Source organism: Melospiza melodia, chromosome 1, assembly GCF_035770615.1.
Source record: "Melospiza melodia melodia isolate bMelMel2 chromosome 1, bMelMel2.pri, whole genome shotgun sequence".
In the NCBI taxonomy this organism is placed as follows: Eukaryota; Metazoa; Chordata; class Aves; order Passeriformes; family Passerellidae; genus Melospiza; species Melospiza melodia.
Window position 1 is genome coordinate 160,597,795 of NC_086194.1, and position 18,917 is coordinate 160,616,711.

Consider the following 18,917-nt stretch of genomic DNA (forward strand, 5'->3'; position numbering starts at 1 on the left):
CACAGGAACCACAGCAGCTGAGACTGGCTCAGAACCTGACAGCATTTTAAACAAGTAGAATCCCTAAACATGCACATTTTTAAAGTAAATCACCTCCAGCAGCAGGAACCTGAACTGCCACGAGTGTCACAGGAAGGGTGTGAGGTGTGGAAATGGCAGCACTGCAGGTGTTACTCACATGTGGTGATTTCTGTGATGAGCTCTGCAGAATTGTGGCAGCCCTGCACTACACTCCTCGTCCACAGTGAGAGGTCTCGACTGGTCTCAGTCCTGAACAGGTGAGTCTCAATCCCTTGTCTTGTACCGGTACGGGTTGCAAAAGACAAATCCACCCCTGACTTGGGTGAGCCTTTTCCTGGGCCAGAATGAACCAACCTGCAATTGGATTTGAAAACACATCAGGAAATTCCAACAACAGTGCACTGCCCCAAAATGCCCACCTGAGCACAGCTCTGCTCTGCATGTTCCTAACACACATGGTTGGGAGCATGAGAACTCGCATCTCCTCTGTGTTCTGTCTCAGAAGAGTGAAGGTCCAAGGCAGTGAGCACAGGAACAGCTGGACACACAGGTAATGACATGGATGTCCCAAAATTACTTAATGAAATGTACAAAACATCCCTTTGGATGAGGAGCAGAGAGAAATCCCTGACTGGTCTGTGGTGATGGAATCTGGTTCACAGATATAAGTGCTGGCACAGATGAGGCAGCTGAATCCAAATTCCATGGTAAAGCAGCATTTGCTCTAAAGTTTAAACATCTGCTGTCAAATTCAATGATAAATAGTGTTGAATAAAGTATGAAGCTCTGTAAAATATGTAGATGCCAAAGTACTGTCTTGTACTTAGTTTTCCCATAAGAAACCTGTAAAATGCAAAATGTTGCAGCTACTTGTAATCTGAAATTCTCTCACATTTGTCTGCAATTAACATTTTTTTGCCCAGCATCAACAGCTGATCTCCTGTGGCCAGGAAAGATTTGTTCATCTGGGCAAATAGAAATAGCAGGGAATATTTTTGAGTGAGAAAATCAATATCTCATAAAAATTAATTCTTCTTTAAATCTGCCCTTTTATGTTGTTTTTTTACCTGTAAAAGTATGGACACTCAACACAGGATTCACTTAGGGACACAACACTCTTACATGTGAAAAAAATCATCTAGGGGAGCTCATCACTCTTTGAGATTAAGAGACCAACCCTCAGAGACAATCACAAAAGGAAATTTGTCTGAAAAACTTCTGTCTCGTGCATTCTGTTTTTCTTTCTATAGCCAAACAATATAGTTCATAGTAGTCTATAAAGCATGTGGCATCGTAGTAGAACACTTGTGCTAAAGGAGAAAACATTAGATTAAACTAATCTACTGAATACTAATTTACCCTCAAATTATTGTTTGGCATCAGCAAGAACAGTTACCTGTTAGCTGACACTGTATGGGTATGCCACCAAACAGAGATGTTTTAGTAGAAAAGAAAAAAGCAGAAAGGAAAGAAAAAGCACAACTTCAGCTTTTCAATTATTGAAACACCAGCCACAAGGCATCTGAAATTTCCCCCAATTCCCTGACAGTCTGTGCTGACATTTGGGATGCACACTGTGGCAAACAAATGCACCCCTCTTTCATACCCCACGAGAAGGTTTGCAAGATTTGTTCACACTCAAGTTCATGGAAACTTTATGTTCCCAAGAGCTCCTGGGAGGTGAGACACAGAATATCCTGGTCAGAGATGCCCTGCCCTGTGTATGGCCAGGACAAGAAGGGCTTTTTCCCCTCTGCAAAAGCTGAGTTAATGCCCCACTCAGCTTTGATACTCAGGGCCTCCTATCTCTACTATTGGCAGATTTTGCAATCAGGGACTGAGTGGCAAACAAACAGCCCAAAAACTTTAATTCTCTTTCACTTGGTATAAGAGGGTGCAAACTCTGAGGGGAAGCTACATCTTGATAATTAAGGCAGGAATCAGGAAGCTGAAATCTCCAGTGACATCTGCTGCTGTCTGTCCCTGGGTGGTCATCCAGGCACTGCTCTCATGTTGCCTTCGGCTGCTGGGCTGTGGAAAAGCAGCCTGGAAAATCACATCAAGTTTGTCTTTAGAAATAAAACTATTCCACCTTTTTTCCTGAGTCATCTCCTTTATGCAGTGCTCATCAGCTGAACTAAAAATCATTTTCTATCACTTATGTTATTGAATACATAATAAACAGATGGTTCAAATGTTTGATTTCCTTCCAAAACACACAGCACCACCACCCACTCCCCCACACCTTCATGCTGTATCCATAGTACTGTATTGTAGGTTTTTCAGCATATGGATAGAATGAAGATGTACTTTACAAATTAAAGTATGTGAACACATCCAACATTAACATTGATTCTTGCCTGCCTTTTCTTATTATCTATCCTGATTATTAAAAATCCAATTTAAAAATGCTTTTCTATCAGGCAACTCCAGATGATGCTTTGGAAAGTCATGCCCTTAAACATGAACAAGACAAACATGCAGGACAACATTTGATAGTATTTATGTACCAGCTATCAGTACTCATGTATTTGGGTACAGGTAAAAGAATGCTTTAATAAAGTTGCATTAATGTGGTCCATTTCATTTACATAGAAGGTATGTCATGCTAAAGACCACAGAGATACCTTAAAAGGCAAAAAAAAAAAAAGCCTTAGAAACCTCACAGAAGGCTTCCCCTCGCTCCTGCCTCCCATCACCGTGACAGCAGGGGAGGGGGACTGTGTGGTGTGTGCTGCACCCCAGAGCTGAAGAAGCACCCCAGGCCCGGCTCTGGTAATATTCACACAAGCCCTTGGAGGTTCCTGTGCTCTGTGGAGGTTTCTGGGGGAATCTGTGAGCACCGGAGCCCGAGAGCCGAGGGCTCCTCCCGGCTCAGGCAGCGCCGCCAGAGGGCGGGAGAAGGCCGGGCACGGCCCGGAGTCCCTCACCCCTCACGGAGCGCTCGGAGCGCAGCGGCTGAAAACCAACCCCGGGGCCAGGGAGCCACTTCTGATCTTCTCTCATTTCTCCCTTCTCTCTCTGTATTTCGGGGACCTTTCTAACCTTATGGTTTGCGAACGTGTGACAGCAAGATCGATGTGTTCTGACATGGGGTGCTGGTGCAGGGTGAGAAGCACTGGGACCTGCGTCTCATCCTAATGCTATGGGAAGAGTTTCAACAATTTACTGCAACAGCCAGATCTAATGGTCTCTGCAGAAAGGACAGTGAAACCAGAGCTGGCATTCAAAGGAAGCCTTCAGCTGCTCACTTGAGATTTAGCTCAGAAGAGACCCTGTACAAGTGCATCAACACTGTGGTTAGAATCCCACTGCCATCTGACCTTTCCTATGGCACCCTGAGTGAGCACTGAAACCTGCCCTGGAATGGCCGTGCTCCTCGGAAACCTGTGCACATTCCCTCAGTTCATCTCCACGGAGGCACTCAGAGCCCGCCTCACTGCCTTGGGAAGACAAGCAGGGAACTTGCATTGCACCCCATACACTTCTTGGGGCTCTCAGGGCACCCAGTGCTCTCTGCCTGTCCCTCCATCCACTGGCCCGGATGAGTAATCAGTGCCCAAATTCCTTCCCCATTTTTTCTATGTCATTAGCTATCAAACTGCTTTAATACTTTCTGGTTACAGACTTCAGCTGTACACAAAAGCTTCTTACCTGATCTTTAATCAGAGCCCAACATGGGCTGCTTTTTTTTTCACTTTCCTTTCATATCTGGCTATGACAGATAATGGAATTTGATTGCAAACATATAAGATGTAATTACTTAAGCCCCATTCCCATGCTAGAGGGAGACACTGTTATTCAGGCATAAGGAAACACTGAAACAGAGATTATGACAAAAAGGTCCTTGGAGTCAGGGCTGTGTGCCAGCTGCTGTGCCTCCCCATGCAGAGATTTAAATGAACAACTTAAATCTGATCTCAGTTTTATTTGAGCTATTATTTATATTCCATGCAAAGCTAGAAAAGACTGACTGGAAAATATTTTTAGGTCTTAATGGCTTCCATAGGTTGTAGGCAAACTTATCAACAAACAAGAAGGGCATGTAGAAATTTTGCTGTTAAAGGACTGTGAGAAGATTGTAATCCTTCTACCAATTTCCAATTTTCTCTGCTCATTATGTATGGGTAGATTAAGCATGACTCTGTACAGTATCTGGCACTGAAGTTTTCCAGTTTCAGAAGCTTTTCAAATATGCATTAGCTAAGCAAAAATGTTTTCCCAAGGACTCATAAAAATCTGAAAGATGGGAGCAGCTAAGATTACAACATGTGCTCTGCAAACTTTCCAGGTGAAAAATTCTAAATTGCACTGATCAATGCACAGAGGGGATTAAAAAACTCGTCACGAGGAGGGGAATCACTGACCGAGAATGAACACAGCAGTCAATACCAACAGAAAACCTGCTCTACTTTTTTGCTATAACTGTACTCAATGTAGCGTATCATAAAAGCAGGACCCTGCAGAGTTTTAATCAAAATCATCCAAAACAGGAGGTGTAATAATTTAGGGAATCTGACAATTTATGGAATCTGCTGTATATGTGTACTTATCACATTGTGACTCCGTTCTCAACTCCAAATTCTGTGTAGCTGCTGTCTTTTTCTCTAGGTGTTACATTCAGTGATAGTAGTAAGAAATCACAGAAATAGGGCTGGAATGGCTGTCAAGAGGTCACCCAGCAGACCCCCCTTCACAGAGTGGGGCTAGCTGTGCTGTGTGTCACCCATCCTTCAATGTCCCCTGTGATGAGGATCACACACCTTTCCCAGAGAATCTAAACCAGTACCTCACCAATTCCCTGCCACAAGTGCAGTCAACTATGTCCTATTGTGTTCAGAGGGGATCTGGAAAAGGTACTCCCCTGTCCTCCTTGTGTCTTCATATCTGAAAACTATTTACATGTTTTCCATGGACTTCTCTAGATCAAGCTACTAAGTGAGTGAGTATTTCCCTCCTGGTAGTGTTTCTATGTTACATATTTGTATTGCTGTCTTCTAGACCTTCCACAGTTAACTGGCATCTTTTTGGAAGTGCAATGCCTCTCATGAACATGGAGTATCATCCAAGGCTTTACTCCTTCTCTGTAGTTATGATTACTATATCTGCCCAAAATGCAACACTTCCGCTATAACTCAAGATGATTGTCTTCATTTTCCCCTCTGAAAAACACAACACGTTAGACTGAAGCAATTTTATCACAGTGCTCGGGTGCTTCCTGGCAAAGCAACTACTTTGTTGCTCATTTCCACCCCAAAACAGCAAAGGTGATTATTCCCCAGCACTGAACTTGGCACCTGTCTTTTCTGAACTGCACCTTGGCTTTCTTACAGACCATCCTGGCTTGCTTTCTTCCCAGTCTGTAAAGACCCTTCAGCAGCCTGACACATGTGCTGTGTAACTTCTCATCCCCCTCCAGCATGAAGGCCAATGTTTTTCTACTCAGGAAAGTACCCCATCAGACAAGGAGATGACCATCCCCACCCAAGGCAAGGCTGTCTGCTATCCAATGTGGCCTCTTGAGAAAAAGTAAGTAAGTAACAGGGCCAAGATGTGGACTTAGATTATTTGATGCAGTAAACTGGTCTCACTGATGATGGGAGCTGGTGACACTCAGCAAGGAGTTGTCTTTACACATGACAACGTGTGGCCAGGAAGGGGCAGGATGTACTACAGGACACCCAGTCACTTTAGGGAGGATTTGAGCTCATGTGAAAATGAAACCCTGAAAAAAAGGGGAGGAAATGCATCACTTTCTGCTGGGGGGCTATTGCTTCTCAGTCTCTAAGGCACAGAGACACAGCTGCACACAGGCTGCAATACCTCACCCAGCTCTCACTGGGACTTGTTACCTAGAATTGTCAATGGCATCCAGCACCATACTATGCAGCAGGCTGCAAAGCTGGTGTCTCTCACCCATGTTAGGGTAACAAAGGGGGAGTCAGAAGGTGGCTTCCCACTGATGGAACACACCGTCAATATAAATCAGTGAGTTCAATTTTTATTTTTTTAACATAATGACTTAGCAGCAAAGCGCCAGTTCATTTGGGGAGACACAGAGAACAAAAATTAACTAATGAGAGTGCAGTAAGAGCCCCACTGCTTCTGGCCAGGGCAACCAGCCCTTCTGAATGAGAACTCATTGAAAATGGTATAATAGAGGCCTGTAGCAAGGCTGAAACAAGGAACAACAGCTCTTTCTCAAGCCTTTTGACCATACTGGCAGAGAAACATGATTAAGATTCACATCAAGAAGCACAAACAGTTTCCACTGCATAAAGGCAACCATGGGAAAGCTCACTCTGAATTAGTGTTAATGGATACCTTCAAAATAATGCAAATGCTTATTGCTAACCTAGATTCAAGAATGTGTCTTCCAAGCTTACAATTTTAAGCTAAAAAAAGCCAGGAATTAATTTGCTAGAGCAGGAACAGAAGCTGTGCTGAAAGTATCTCTATCACATGTGGTACCCTCCAAAAGGCCAGATTGGTGGTGCAGAACTGCCACACCACAACATTCAACTCAGGGCAGCAAGTTCACTTTTTTCAGCCTGGAGGAGCAGCTGGAGGTCAGGGTGTTTCTGCCTAGCTCACAGGTCTGCACACTGAGAAAGGAATCTCAGGAGACTGAGCTTTCAGCTTTTTCATCACTCCTGCCTCTGTATCCAAGCTAAGTTGCCACATCCAAAATCCCAGTGAGTTTCTGGTTGTCAGCGTCAGCCAGAACTTGAAATGGAGGAGAAGAGAGGAGTTAAGCTCGGCTGAAGAAGAACCTGCTTCTCCAACCACAGTATTTCAGGTGTGACTGCAGCTGTGTATCAGCTATACCAGCTGTGTATCAGCTATACCTGCTCCTGGCTGACTCAGCTGTTCCCTCTGCTCCTGAAAGCTGTCATGACTGAAAAGCAAAGGTACCTGGTGGCAAGCAGGGGGTAGGTATGCACAGGGCTGAACCAGGCTTCCTTTATCCGAGGCATGCTCTCATATATTAAAAGGTCTTTCTCTGTCAAAACCACCAACACTGGCTTCCAGTGCTTCTCGTTGTCTCCTGGCACCTGGAAAAGAGCAAAGTCTCAGTGAAACACCAAGAGACAAAGCTGCCAGCATGCAAAGCCAGATGAGACAAACATGTTGAGTACTGGGTGACAAAATGAACACACGAGACTTTTATTTCCCTGGCTTTTTGACATCACCCACCTGAATTTATAATCAGATGCAGCAGAAATGGAATAATGTGCAAAGTCATCTGCTGCTACCATTAGCACTGCCATTTCCAGCCTCCCTTCACTACAGGCTACTCCATAAATGCAGTATTGGAAGAACACTGAGGTGGAGCTGGCTGTTAGTTAGCTGTGGTATGCATGAAAAGACCTTAAATAGTTTTTTCCTTCAGCAGTTTTTTTGTGGGGTTTTTTTGTGGCTTTTTTTTTTTTTTTTTTTTTTTTTTGCTTCTCCTTCCTTCATACTATTCTTCCAGTTTTAGAAATGCCTTTATAAGGAGATCCAACATAAATGTGGGGTTCATCTCAAGCATTGACTTGGTAATGGATCTGCCTTCACATTTCAAACCTTTCTGTCAAAGATGTCCAAAGACCAGAGCATCAGAGCCTTTTACTGGCTGCAGAATCCAGATCTGGAATTATATTTTGCAAGTTAGATGTGTGATGTCCACATGGCAAGACAATTATTGTTATGGGGACCAAGTATGGATCCTGGTTTTTACTTCTTCTACTCTGGCAGCATAGAAGTGTCTTTAAATAGTTGGGAATATGTAAGGACTTTTATTTCAAGTAAGAATGAAGCTCTTTCATGGAGAAACTAATCATTTTCCTTTTGGTGCACATAATGAAAAAGAAACACTGGTCCACACTAACACTCACAGCCATGCTTTCAAACACACACATCTTGGCTGGGTACTAAAAGGAATGAAACAAATTCTGAAATTCACCAGAGAATCTGCTTGTCTTTATGACTCCTCCACTAAAACCTCTTCTGGGATAAAGAAGCAGCTGCCTGTGCTGTTCTGTGGTTGATGCCAGCCTATTTGCCATGGGCATGTGTCACTGGGCACATTGCTGGGTGGAGAAACATAAAAGGGATCAAAGTTTGGCCAGGCTGGGAAAGACACACCCAGGTATGGTAATTCAGAACCACATTTGAAACACTTGAATTTTATACAAAGACAGGCTCCCACAAATTTCTAAACTTTTAAGGGCTTTCAAGAGCAATGTAACACACTTTTATCTCAGAACACAATGTCCAAAACCAGATCTTAAACTAAGATTTTTAGTATGTATTTCTCCCTCTGAACTATGCTTTTCCAATAATCATATTCCTGTTTACAGCATTACTTGCTCATTGGTTTTTCGTGTCTCTTGGAAGTCATAAACAGTTCATCCTTTGAGTTTTTACAGAAGCATTAATACTTATTCACATTTTTTTGTGGTGACAGTTTCTAGAAACACAATCATTCATTTTTGAATAGGGCTGAATAGAGAAGCCACATAATTAACACACCTGTTACTACACTCAGGAAAGAATGCAAAATCCGTATTTCTCACAGTCCACATACCATGAAAATATTCACATGAGCAAAAACCATCCTCAGCTTCTTAATACCACAGCTGTTAACTACTCTTCACACCCCAGGTCCTAGTGTGGCAATACAGAAATGAGTGTCACAGGTAATGTTAACATTCAGTAAATGTTAGTGTTAATATTTAATTTTGGACCACCTCACCTCTGTTCTTTAACTAGAAAGACTTTAGTACATACTTTTGAAGATTTCTAGAAAAGACAAAGGAAGATAAATATGAAATTTAAAGACTATGGGAAGCTGTTCACAGCTTTTCTGCAGAACGATCCTGCCTGTGGAGCATTTCCAATCACATGTTTTGCTATCAGGTGGCTGGTCAGTCAACAGTGACTTCAGAAACTCTGGGAAACACTGTTCCCTGTAAAGCAATTACAAGAAAGAGAATAAAACTGATTTTGCCAGCTGGTCCCACAACTCTTTGCTGGAGAACTGTAAATATTAGGAGACAGAATCTCCAGCAGGAATCCTGAAGTTAATGACCTGCACTGCGAAGCCCACAGCTTTGCCTCAGTCCTTCCCAACAGCAGGGCGACTGTGGGGAAGATGTGGCTTGGTCATGAGGTATTGAAGACTTTTCTCAAGAACAAGTGACCTTGCACTACCTGTCCTTGTGGGATGTACCCCTGGTTTGTGGGGTGTGCACTGGGAAGAGGTGGGGAGGGGAATGATGTTTGCTGTGCTCTGCTCTGAGGCCCTCCCCAGTGAGCACGGCCACGCAATGCACACACTCCTAAACACAGCTTTTAAACCTTACAGGGACCATAGCTGCCTCACTGATGAGGAATGCTGGTGTAAGCAGCACTGCTGCTATTTCAGACCTGAAGAAGGATTTGTGTGCCTGAAAGCCTGCCTGTTTTTTCCCAACTGTAACAGCTGATCTAATAAAAGATACTGCCTTTCCTTAAAAACCTTGAATTGCATCACTGTTCCCTTATTTTGTAGGGTTTGGATCAGGCTGTAACAGCTGATGCCATGCTGTTCAACAGGCAGTTGGCACTTCTGGAGGGTGTCAAAGAGAACATGCTGTCCTGTAAATGGTAATAGCAAATTTTACAAAGGAGGAAGAGAGGCTGAACAGATACCATTAGCCTACAGGGCACACTCATCACAAATCAGCATGGGAAATTAATCCAGATCTACAAGTGTCATACCAAGCATTGATAAAATAGCAAATTACAAAACAAAAGCAAAAAACATGCTGCTTATGGGCAGCTAAGTGAAGGATTTATTCAAGTTTTAAAGGTTTTAATATCTGACATACCATAAAGATAACATGAAATGTCTGTGTAACAGTAAATTTAAATATAATTTGAGATACATTTTAGAGGCATGGTTTTAGATAATGATTAGGGTTAACTCCTTAGCCAGAATTTTGCAGAGTTCTGGCACTTGCACTACAGTTTCTTCGCTCCAGTTCCCACTTGCACATGTACAATTCAAAGTGCATCGATCTGTGTTGCAGATAAATAAAATCACCATCCACTCTAAAAAACTTTTCAAACTCAACCTTTTTTCAAAGTCAAAACTGTTAGATCAACTCTAGATGAACTACAGAAAAGTAAGTACTCCACAGAAAAATGAATCAGCAAATATTTTTCTGGTGTTCTGGCCACTGCTCAAGTACCTCCAAGCAGCAGGTACCAGTGTTCCCTCTATGTGTCACTGGGGTCACCACTTATATTCCCAGGTGAAATTCCACCTCAAGTCAATGAAGCTGTAAATGTTTATACCAGAAGCAAACTTGACTCTTTTTTTGTGTCCTAGACAAACTATGCCCCTAGATCAAAGTCTCAAACCACAAACTTGAAAAGGGAGAACAATTTTCTAAGAAAATAAGTGCTGTGAAGAACAGTTTTTGCTACTCCAAACCTCTTTGCTCCTCATTTACTCACCCCATTATGTGGAAACACCACTTTTTCCCCTAAGCATTTCTTTGCTTTACCTTCCAAATTCAGAAAATATTTAATGTACTGCATTAACATGATGAAATTTAATTTTTTTTGTGTATGATTACATGACGGCTGGGCTTGGGATGACACCAGAGGAAACCTGTGTTCACAGCTTGCTCAGACACAGACTCCCCTGCAGTCAGGTTAAGCATTCTGCCCCACACGGACACTGCAGTCTCTGCTGGGGTGGCAAACGCTCCTGTGGCACACACAGTGGGAACAGACAGGAATGTGGGGGCAGGCAGAAGGTGTGCAAGAACAGCTGCTGAAATCCAGCAGCTACACCAGTAGCTAGCCTTGGCCATCAGCCCTTGGCTGACACAACCACGCTCCAGGGCAGGACACAGGTGGAACACACAGGGCTGGGACACACCCAGGACATGCCTGAGCTCTGGCTGCCTTTGGGTGCCTTTGCAGTGCCAGGCTGTGCTTGGGACCAGATCTGTGGTGTCAAGGACTGAGTGCAAGTGGTGACACAAGCCCAACACTACCTGTATGGCTGCTCCTGCTGCTTCTCTGGCCACTGCTCACAATGCACCCTTAAGGAGTAACTCTCCTGGCACACAGCAGTGTTTCAAAGGAGCCAGCTTGTCGTGCCTGAAGTGCTGGGGATCCCTGTCCCCTCCAATGGGTGTCACAGCTTCCAAACCTTTAAAAGTTTTCACATATAGTTAGTTGCCATAAAGACAGTGGGGATCTCAGTGGAGATAAATCGTTCTACAACTGTTTGGACCTTTGCTCTTTCATCTGCCAGGTCTCCTTTTCAAAAGGTTTTTCTTTAAATTTTGGTTATTTATCCACTTCAGGCTGTCAGGAATGAATGAAAAAATACTTTTAATCTGTGAGGCTTACAGATAATTAAATTAGAGGCCTTGGTCTACTCTGAGAAGCTGTTTTATATTTTTGTTGCCTCAAAAGAAACATTTCAGTTATATTCCCTGTTTAGCAAACAAACTATAAACTGCTAGCAGACTCCACTGCAGCAAGTATCCAAAATGTGTATTTTCAGAGACCACTGTGAAGTTAGCAAGTGTATGTTTACACTAAGTGATTTTTTTAACCCCCTTTTCCAACACCTCCTCCCAAATCCCAAACCTACACTATCCTCTTACACTGAGCACAGGAGGAGCAATCAGGAAAGAATTTTCTTGCTATTTTACCTCTTCCTTAAAATCTCTCTGTGCTGACAAGGCAGATTTGACACAGGCTGGGATATGTTCTGCTACGTATTTCTTGCCATTTCATTGTCTTTTGACATCCATGTTCAGAATAAATTTGATTCATTTACAGAAACACACTTGTCAGTTCCTGAAAATAACAGCTGGGACTGAAAGGGTTTTTGCAAGATGAACAGCAGGGATGCAGAAATACATCCTGCACACCCCAGCATATGCAACAACGCCGATCTTTGCGCGAGCTCATCTGACGGGAGGCACACTGCGACGCGGGAGTGGGTGTGAGTGACAGCCCAGGCAGGGGACAGCAACATCTCCCTTACCACATGCGGATCAGATGTGCTGTGCTGCTAAACTTTGTTGTTTTAGACAGGAAATAATGTGCATCTTCTTTGGGATTTAAAAAAAAAGCTAATGTAAACGTGCCTGGTTTTGTTTTTCTCTTTTTCTGACCTCAGCGGTGGCTCAAAGGTGGCTTGTGCTGTTATCAGATCTGGATTAAAGTCAATGCAGAGATGAAAATCCCCCAAAGGGCACAATATTGGCTCCTGTGAGCAGAGAGCAGCGAGTGAGCGATGCACACGTGGGCACCAGTGCGGTGCAAGCAGCCAGAGCCACGCGGGTCAGGTGGGAGCCACAGCAGGGACCTCACTCATCCAAGCCTTGCACTGATCCAACCCCAGAGCCCAGGAATACACTGACAGCCTCAGTTACAGGCACTGCTGAGCATGGACAAGACATTCATTCTCAAGACAGGTCTGTTCAAGTCTGAACTTCTTCTCATTATCATTTAAAATGAAAGGACACAAGCCAACATTTGCCAAAATGAACACAAACACATCAACACAGCAATATTTCAAACAATGTCCTTACTCTCTAGACTAATGGGATTTTCAAACAGCTCTGGCTCATATCCAAAGACCTCTAAATGCAAGAAATGTACCTAAGTGCTGTGAACTCACCCATGCAAGAATGGTAGGTGATCTGAGACCTTTCCTACAGCCAAACAGGAATGCCTGATCCCCATTTTGCAATAGAAGTTTGTTTCAGAGTTTGGTGAAGTCAGCTGGGATTTTCCTAATAACTCTTTAGACCATGCCCTTGGGAAATAAGCCTGGAGGGCTCCATGTCTTCCACAGTGCAGAGAAAATGGTGCCAAATTCTTCCTGGAGGTGCACTGGAAGAGGATGGCATTCAATACACACAAACTGGAGCAAGGGGAATTTTGATTTGATACTCAGGAAAACCTCTTCTGTGTGTCATGGTGGTCAAATACTGGGAGAGACCATGAATGGCCACCCCTCAAGTTACAGCATGACTATGCAAGGGCCTGAGCAAGCTGGTCTAGTTGGGTCTACTTAGAGCAGGGGGGTTGAAATCCTTGCAACCTATATGAAATACCAGAAAAAACTGAAGAAGTTTTTTCTTCTATGAGTGAGTCTGTGAAATACCAGAAAAAACTGAAGAAGTCCAGGTTTGGATCAGAGAGTCATCATACAGATTTCCCCTGAGGTAAAGTTGGTTGTATAATTAATCTGTTCACATACAGTTTTTCATACATGTGTTCCATGAATGTTGCACCAATATGAATGCAGTAGTAATACAAAATAGTTATCACTCCTAAAGGGTTTGCAGGATGATTTGCCTTGAGCCTTAAATCCTCTAGAGCTGTATAAGAAGTGCATCCTTGATCCTTCTATCTTGATGGAGTCTAACACTCTGCATTTCCATTGCAGCAGATTAAAGATAAGAAACATAAGGGAGTTAAAATCCCAGCATCACATAAACTTTATTCACTTTACCTGAAGTAAAAATATATTACACAACAATATGAGAAAATTTTAAAATCCGGATGTGTTGTCTTGACATCCACAGAAACTGATTAACTAAAAACACAGAAATCCAAGTCCAGGGGACTCAAAAAGGAAAAAAATACATATATTTTTGAAATCTCAACCATGACCCACAATCCTTCTGCTATGCATGAAGTTGGGATTTGAAGGTCCATAAATAAGAGCTATTCTTCAGTGAGACAGAAGATTCTAACTTCCTGATAATGTCAGGAATCTTTCCAGGGAAAACCAAACAGGCAGTATGCATAGGACATGGCAAATGTCCCACACCATTTGTTTGGACACTGATTGCTTTTCATCTTAGTTAAGCTGACCATTGTGATTTAAGAAATATGCTGGTGCTTCCTGGGTAAAACACATTTTCTTCTACAGCAGTGACTTCAGACCATGACAGCGCTGTGTGAAATTAGAATAGCAGTCATTTATGATAGCAAAGCTTTGCAAATAGCAAAGGTCCACTCCTGAAATGATAGTGTTGAACCAAATTACTTCTGTAGAAAAACCTATGCTTTTCTATCTTTTCTTGTTTTCATTTTTATTGCTTCTCAGAAATTGCCAGGGGAGAGCAGGAAAGGTAAGAAGACATTTCATTGCTCAAGGGCAGTGGCCAACCTGTAAGTCACAAGGACAGAGACAGATGCAAATCAGACACACAGAAAGGTCAGCACAGCTCCACTGGCCACTGAGGCTCATCAGGAGATAGTGGACAGCCACAGTTCAACTGCCCTTCAAAGACAGCTTGGCTGGGAACAAACCTGGACTGGAAGAGGTCACGTTTTTAGTACTGCTTGTAAAAGAGGCACAGGGAAGGGAGGACTAAAGGGAGGGAAAGACCATTAACCCCAGGCTTTTCTAATCAGTTATACTGATTGAACAAATGAATGGAAAGCTTGAAGAGTGGGGGTGAGCACAAACCTGCTATTTATAAGCAAGAAACTCAGTAAAAGTGGAGGCACTAACAAGTACTTACCTCCATGACCTGTCAGCAACTGTTTGATCTGCCAGTTTCACACAGCAACCTATCTCTCTTCCAGCATGCTCAAAAGCACACATTCAGGATAGAAGTGAGGATGCTATTAGAATAGACACCTTTCAATCTGTTGTGTGTGCATGCATAACTTATTTGTGAAGTGTCTTATCTGTGGGCTCTTCAGACTGCACGTGAGAGTGGCTGTAAACTTGCTTTCTGAAACATTTCTCATGATCACCAAAAAGCTGCTGAAGCAGCTATTTGAAGTTTAATAAATATTTAAATAAAAATCACAGAATTAAAATGTGGTAGAAACTGTACTTCTAAGATGCAGCTTAGTTTTGGGAGAGGTGAGCAGCTGTATTGTCTCCAAAATAATCACTGGACCCCAAAGCACTAAAAGTCTAGTGCTGGGAGAAAAGCCTGTACTTCTCTTTAAAATGGAGCAGTCTCCTTCCTCCAGTAAGCCAGGCTTGTCCTGTGAAAAACCAGGAAGGAGCTCAGAACAGCTGTGCATCTTCGGCTTCAGTCCATGGAACTATTTTCACATCAGGGTCAGCCACAGAAGGAAAGGGATTGTACTTTGTGTAGGAGGCTGTGGAAGCTCGGCCACCTCTCCTGTGCCACTGCCCAAGAGCAGATATTGTTACTTAGTGGTGGGGGAAACAGGAATGCTCCAGGATACCAGGAACAGCCACTGATCCCTGCCGTGCCCTGCAGTGTGCTGGAGCTGTGCTGTGAGCAGAGGGCTCTGTTCAAGCCAAGGTGAAGCACTTTTTGAGGGAGTACATCATCATCAGGGGGACATAATGGTAATTGTACAAGTGCAGAATCCATGTGCAGACACGATAGTTTCAACTCACTGTCCCTGAAGGGTCTATAATTTGCAATTGAATCTGACCTCTGCTGATCAAATGGGTTCCACATTAAGACAAATGAGTAATAATACCCATTGCCTCAAAAGACACAAGCTGTCATCTTTCAATCCAGTGAAAGTGTGTGGATTTCTAAATATCAGCTCAAGAACACTTTTGAACAGCCTCCAATCAAGTGTGAATGCTGGAGGTGGACTTTTGATTTGAAAGCAGCTTGCAGTTTTTAACAATGGCTGAAACATGAAAAATGCAATTTGAAATTATTACAGTGTCTGTTTGGCAAAGGACAGGTAATTGTCAATGTCTACATTAAAACTATAGTGACTGAAATCTGTCCCAGGAGATGCTCTGTGTCTTTGTCTACCACACTGTCTTCCCTAATATTCAGTCTCAGAAATAATGGCCCATCATGATTGGTACCTTTTGAAGACTGACAGATCTGACTACTTTACTCAAGGGTCATAATAAATCACAAGTGCTGGAAGAAAAAATAGTAGGGGAGCAATAGAGAGAGAACAACATGTTTTGTTCTCATTGTTATTATGTTGTCTGGAGGGCAATCCAGACTACTGTGTCATTTCAGTCTGTGTGTCATTGATCAATAATCACTAATACTGATAGGCTGCAACTAATGACCTCGAGTAAATGAGTGAATTCAAAAAACAATTAAAATCTGTATGCTGTACTTCATCAACTGGAATTTTGAGCATGCTGAGAAATATTTGGAAGCCTTATTAAAAAAAACAAAAATTCAAATAGAATTCTTAAAAATTTCACTTCATTTTGAAAGAATGTAGAGCAGCCACAGATGTCTGAAAAATTTGGTGAAAATTAGTCACAATTTGGAATCCAGATTTACTTATTAAGATTTATCACAAAAAAAAATTCTACTTGTCTTTTTTTCTGATCTGTTTATTTACCTAGTTGTCAGCCTCAAAGCCATTTGATTATTTGAAACCTTTTTCAAAAATGGTTACAAATTCTCCACCTCCATCATCAGGACAGACCTCCACAAGCTATCTAAGAAACTCAAGCAACATATCTGGTTTTGGGGCTTTTTTTTGTGGAGGGGGAGGGAGGGGGAGAAACTTAAACATGGACTTTTCATTTTGATTTTTCATATCCAACATTTTATGATGGGCAGGATTATTTTTTTTTCCCCAGAAAGCCAGCTGAGCTGGCTCTGAGAGACCTCTGTTCACCAAAGGGGTATTCAGTTTGCTGCACCTTGGCAGACACTATGGAGAGCTGGGAGAACATCCAGCAGGTCTTCCTGGTGGATCTTGGCATGAGTGGATTCCAGGGTGCCAGTAAGGAATGAACAGCTATTCCATTTAATATCTAATTCACTTTCCTGCACTACTTAATGAAGACAAAACTGAATTTAAAATCTTTGCCCTTTCAGAGAGTTCTGTTTGATTTGTGATTTGTTAATTTTCTAAGGAATCTGTACAGAAGACAAATGGTATCTAACCAAAAGTGCCACTTTCCCCACTGAAAAACTGAGCATGGAATTTTTCTGTCTTCCAGAAGGAAGGCAGAAATCAATCCAAGCCAGTCACTGGTTCAGAAATATGAGTGCTTAGATTCATAGAAAGAGAGCTGAAGATAGAACCATAGAAACATAGAATTGTTTTAGTTGAAAAAGACCTCTAAAAGCATCAATTCCAACCATTAACCCAGTTCAGGGGGCTTGGTACTCAAAGAACAACAGGTCTTGCCATTAAAGACTGAGACAAAGAAGGCTTTAGATACCTCAGCTGTTTCCTCATTCTTTGTTACTCTGTCCCCCCACCTCCAATAAGGGCTGGAGATTCTCCTTAGTCTTCCTTTTTTTGCTGATGTATTTATAGGAACATTTTTATTGTCTTTTACCACAGCAGCCAAGTTAGGTTCTGCATGGGCTTTCACCCTTGTAGTCTTCTCTCTGCATAACCTTACAACATCCTTTAGTCTTCCTGAGTTCCCCATCCCATCTTCCTAAGGTCATAAAATCTACATTTTGTCCCGAGTTCCAGCCAAAACTCCCCATTCAGACAGGCTTGTCTTCATCCCCACCAGCTCATCTTTCAGCACACAGAGAGGGTCTGCTCCTGTGCCTTTAGGATTTCCTTCCTGAACACTGTCCAGCCTTCCTGGACTCCTCTGCCCTCCAGGGCTGCTTCCCAAGGGATTCTCTGAACCAGTCTTCCAGGTGGATGAAGTCTGCCCTCCAAAAGCCCACACTAGTGGTTTTGCTGACCCCCTCCTTATTTCTCCAGAAACTGAAAACTCATCGTGTGATCACTGTGCCCAAGACAGCCTCCAGCCATCACATCACATCACATCATCATAGCAATCACATTACATCACACCATCACATCACATCATCACACCAGTCCTTCTCCATTCCCAAACAACAGGTCCAGTCAGATGCCTTCCTGAGTTGGCTCCCTCACCAGCTGTGTCACTCCAGAACCTCCTGGATGACTTGAACAATGAACACTGCTCAGAGGAGGACAACCTTGGTTCCCAAGATTTGTCTAGCCTTCTCTTTAAAAATGTCCCTGACAAAAATCCTCAGCTACTCTACTGTAGTCCTAGGCCAGTTCCACCATTAGGAAATCTTTGCCCATACTGGAGAACATCCACTGTGGTCCTGGGGTTACTGTGAGTTCAGGTATCTTTACATGCTTGGGAAACTAACAGAAAACTTGAATTTGCTTTTTTAGCTAAAAGTAGTTTTAAGATGGTCTTTACTGTAACCCTGCCAAAGTAATTCCAGGAGAGCAATGGTCACAGAGGAAATGGGCAGTGGGAAGAATGCAGGAGAGGAAGTTCAGAGCTAGAGGATAACTGCAGTTTGTCACTGGTCTCTGATTTGCTGGACAGCTGTCACCACTAGCTGTGTGGCACATGAAGAAACACACACATCCCTAATGATGCAAAAATAACTGGCAAGGCAGCTTTAATAGGAAACCACTGTTATCAACTGTAGTCAGCCAAATTTCCCTTGGGGATGTCAACTGGGGCTCGAAAATCAGTCTGAGGTTTGCCTGGTATTTAAAATACATTTTTAGTTCTTGCTGATACATCAAGCCTTTTTGCTTTGCTGACATTCCATAGTTTCAAGCTTTTCTCCGTGGCCAGGAACATACAATAAAAACGAGAGCTCAGCTTTCATAAACCCTATTTATCTCAGAAGATGCAGTCAAAGAAATATCCCTAAAGTAAAAGTATTCAAGCTATGAGGTTGCCACCTATAGCCAGGATGTGAGCTGCCACTTCCCAAGAGGCATGACTTTCCCACATCTGACACTGTTTATATTACAAGACCAGGCAAGATCACAGCCCAGGCATTTACAGCAACAACTCTTTTAATTTATCTATCTTAAAAAAAAAAAAAAAAAAAAAAAAAAAAAAAAGCAAATATTGAAGGCCATGTGTTAATAGAAATTATGAATATTCAACAGAAGGAAGAAAAATAAAGAATATTCTA

The 18,917-nt window shown here is 42.6% G+C and overlaps 1 protein-coding gene across 1 annotated transcript in view; it reads right to left on the minus strand.

The window, feature by feature from the left end:
- SNTB1 (syntrophin beta 1) overlaps positions 1-18,917 on the minus strand; it is a 112,915-nt gene that overhangs the window by 7,349 nt on the left and 86,649 nt on the right. The window contains exons 4-5 of the mRNA XM_063173553.1: positions 6,937-7,076; positions 179-375 (exon numbers count right to left, since the gene is read on the minus strand). Coding sequence (XP_063029623.1) covers positions 179-375; positions 6,937-7,076 — 337 coding nt within the window. The remainder of the gene's footprint in view (positions 1-178; positions 376-6,936; positions 7,077-18,917) is intronic.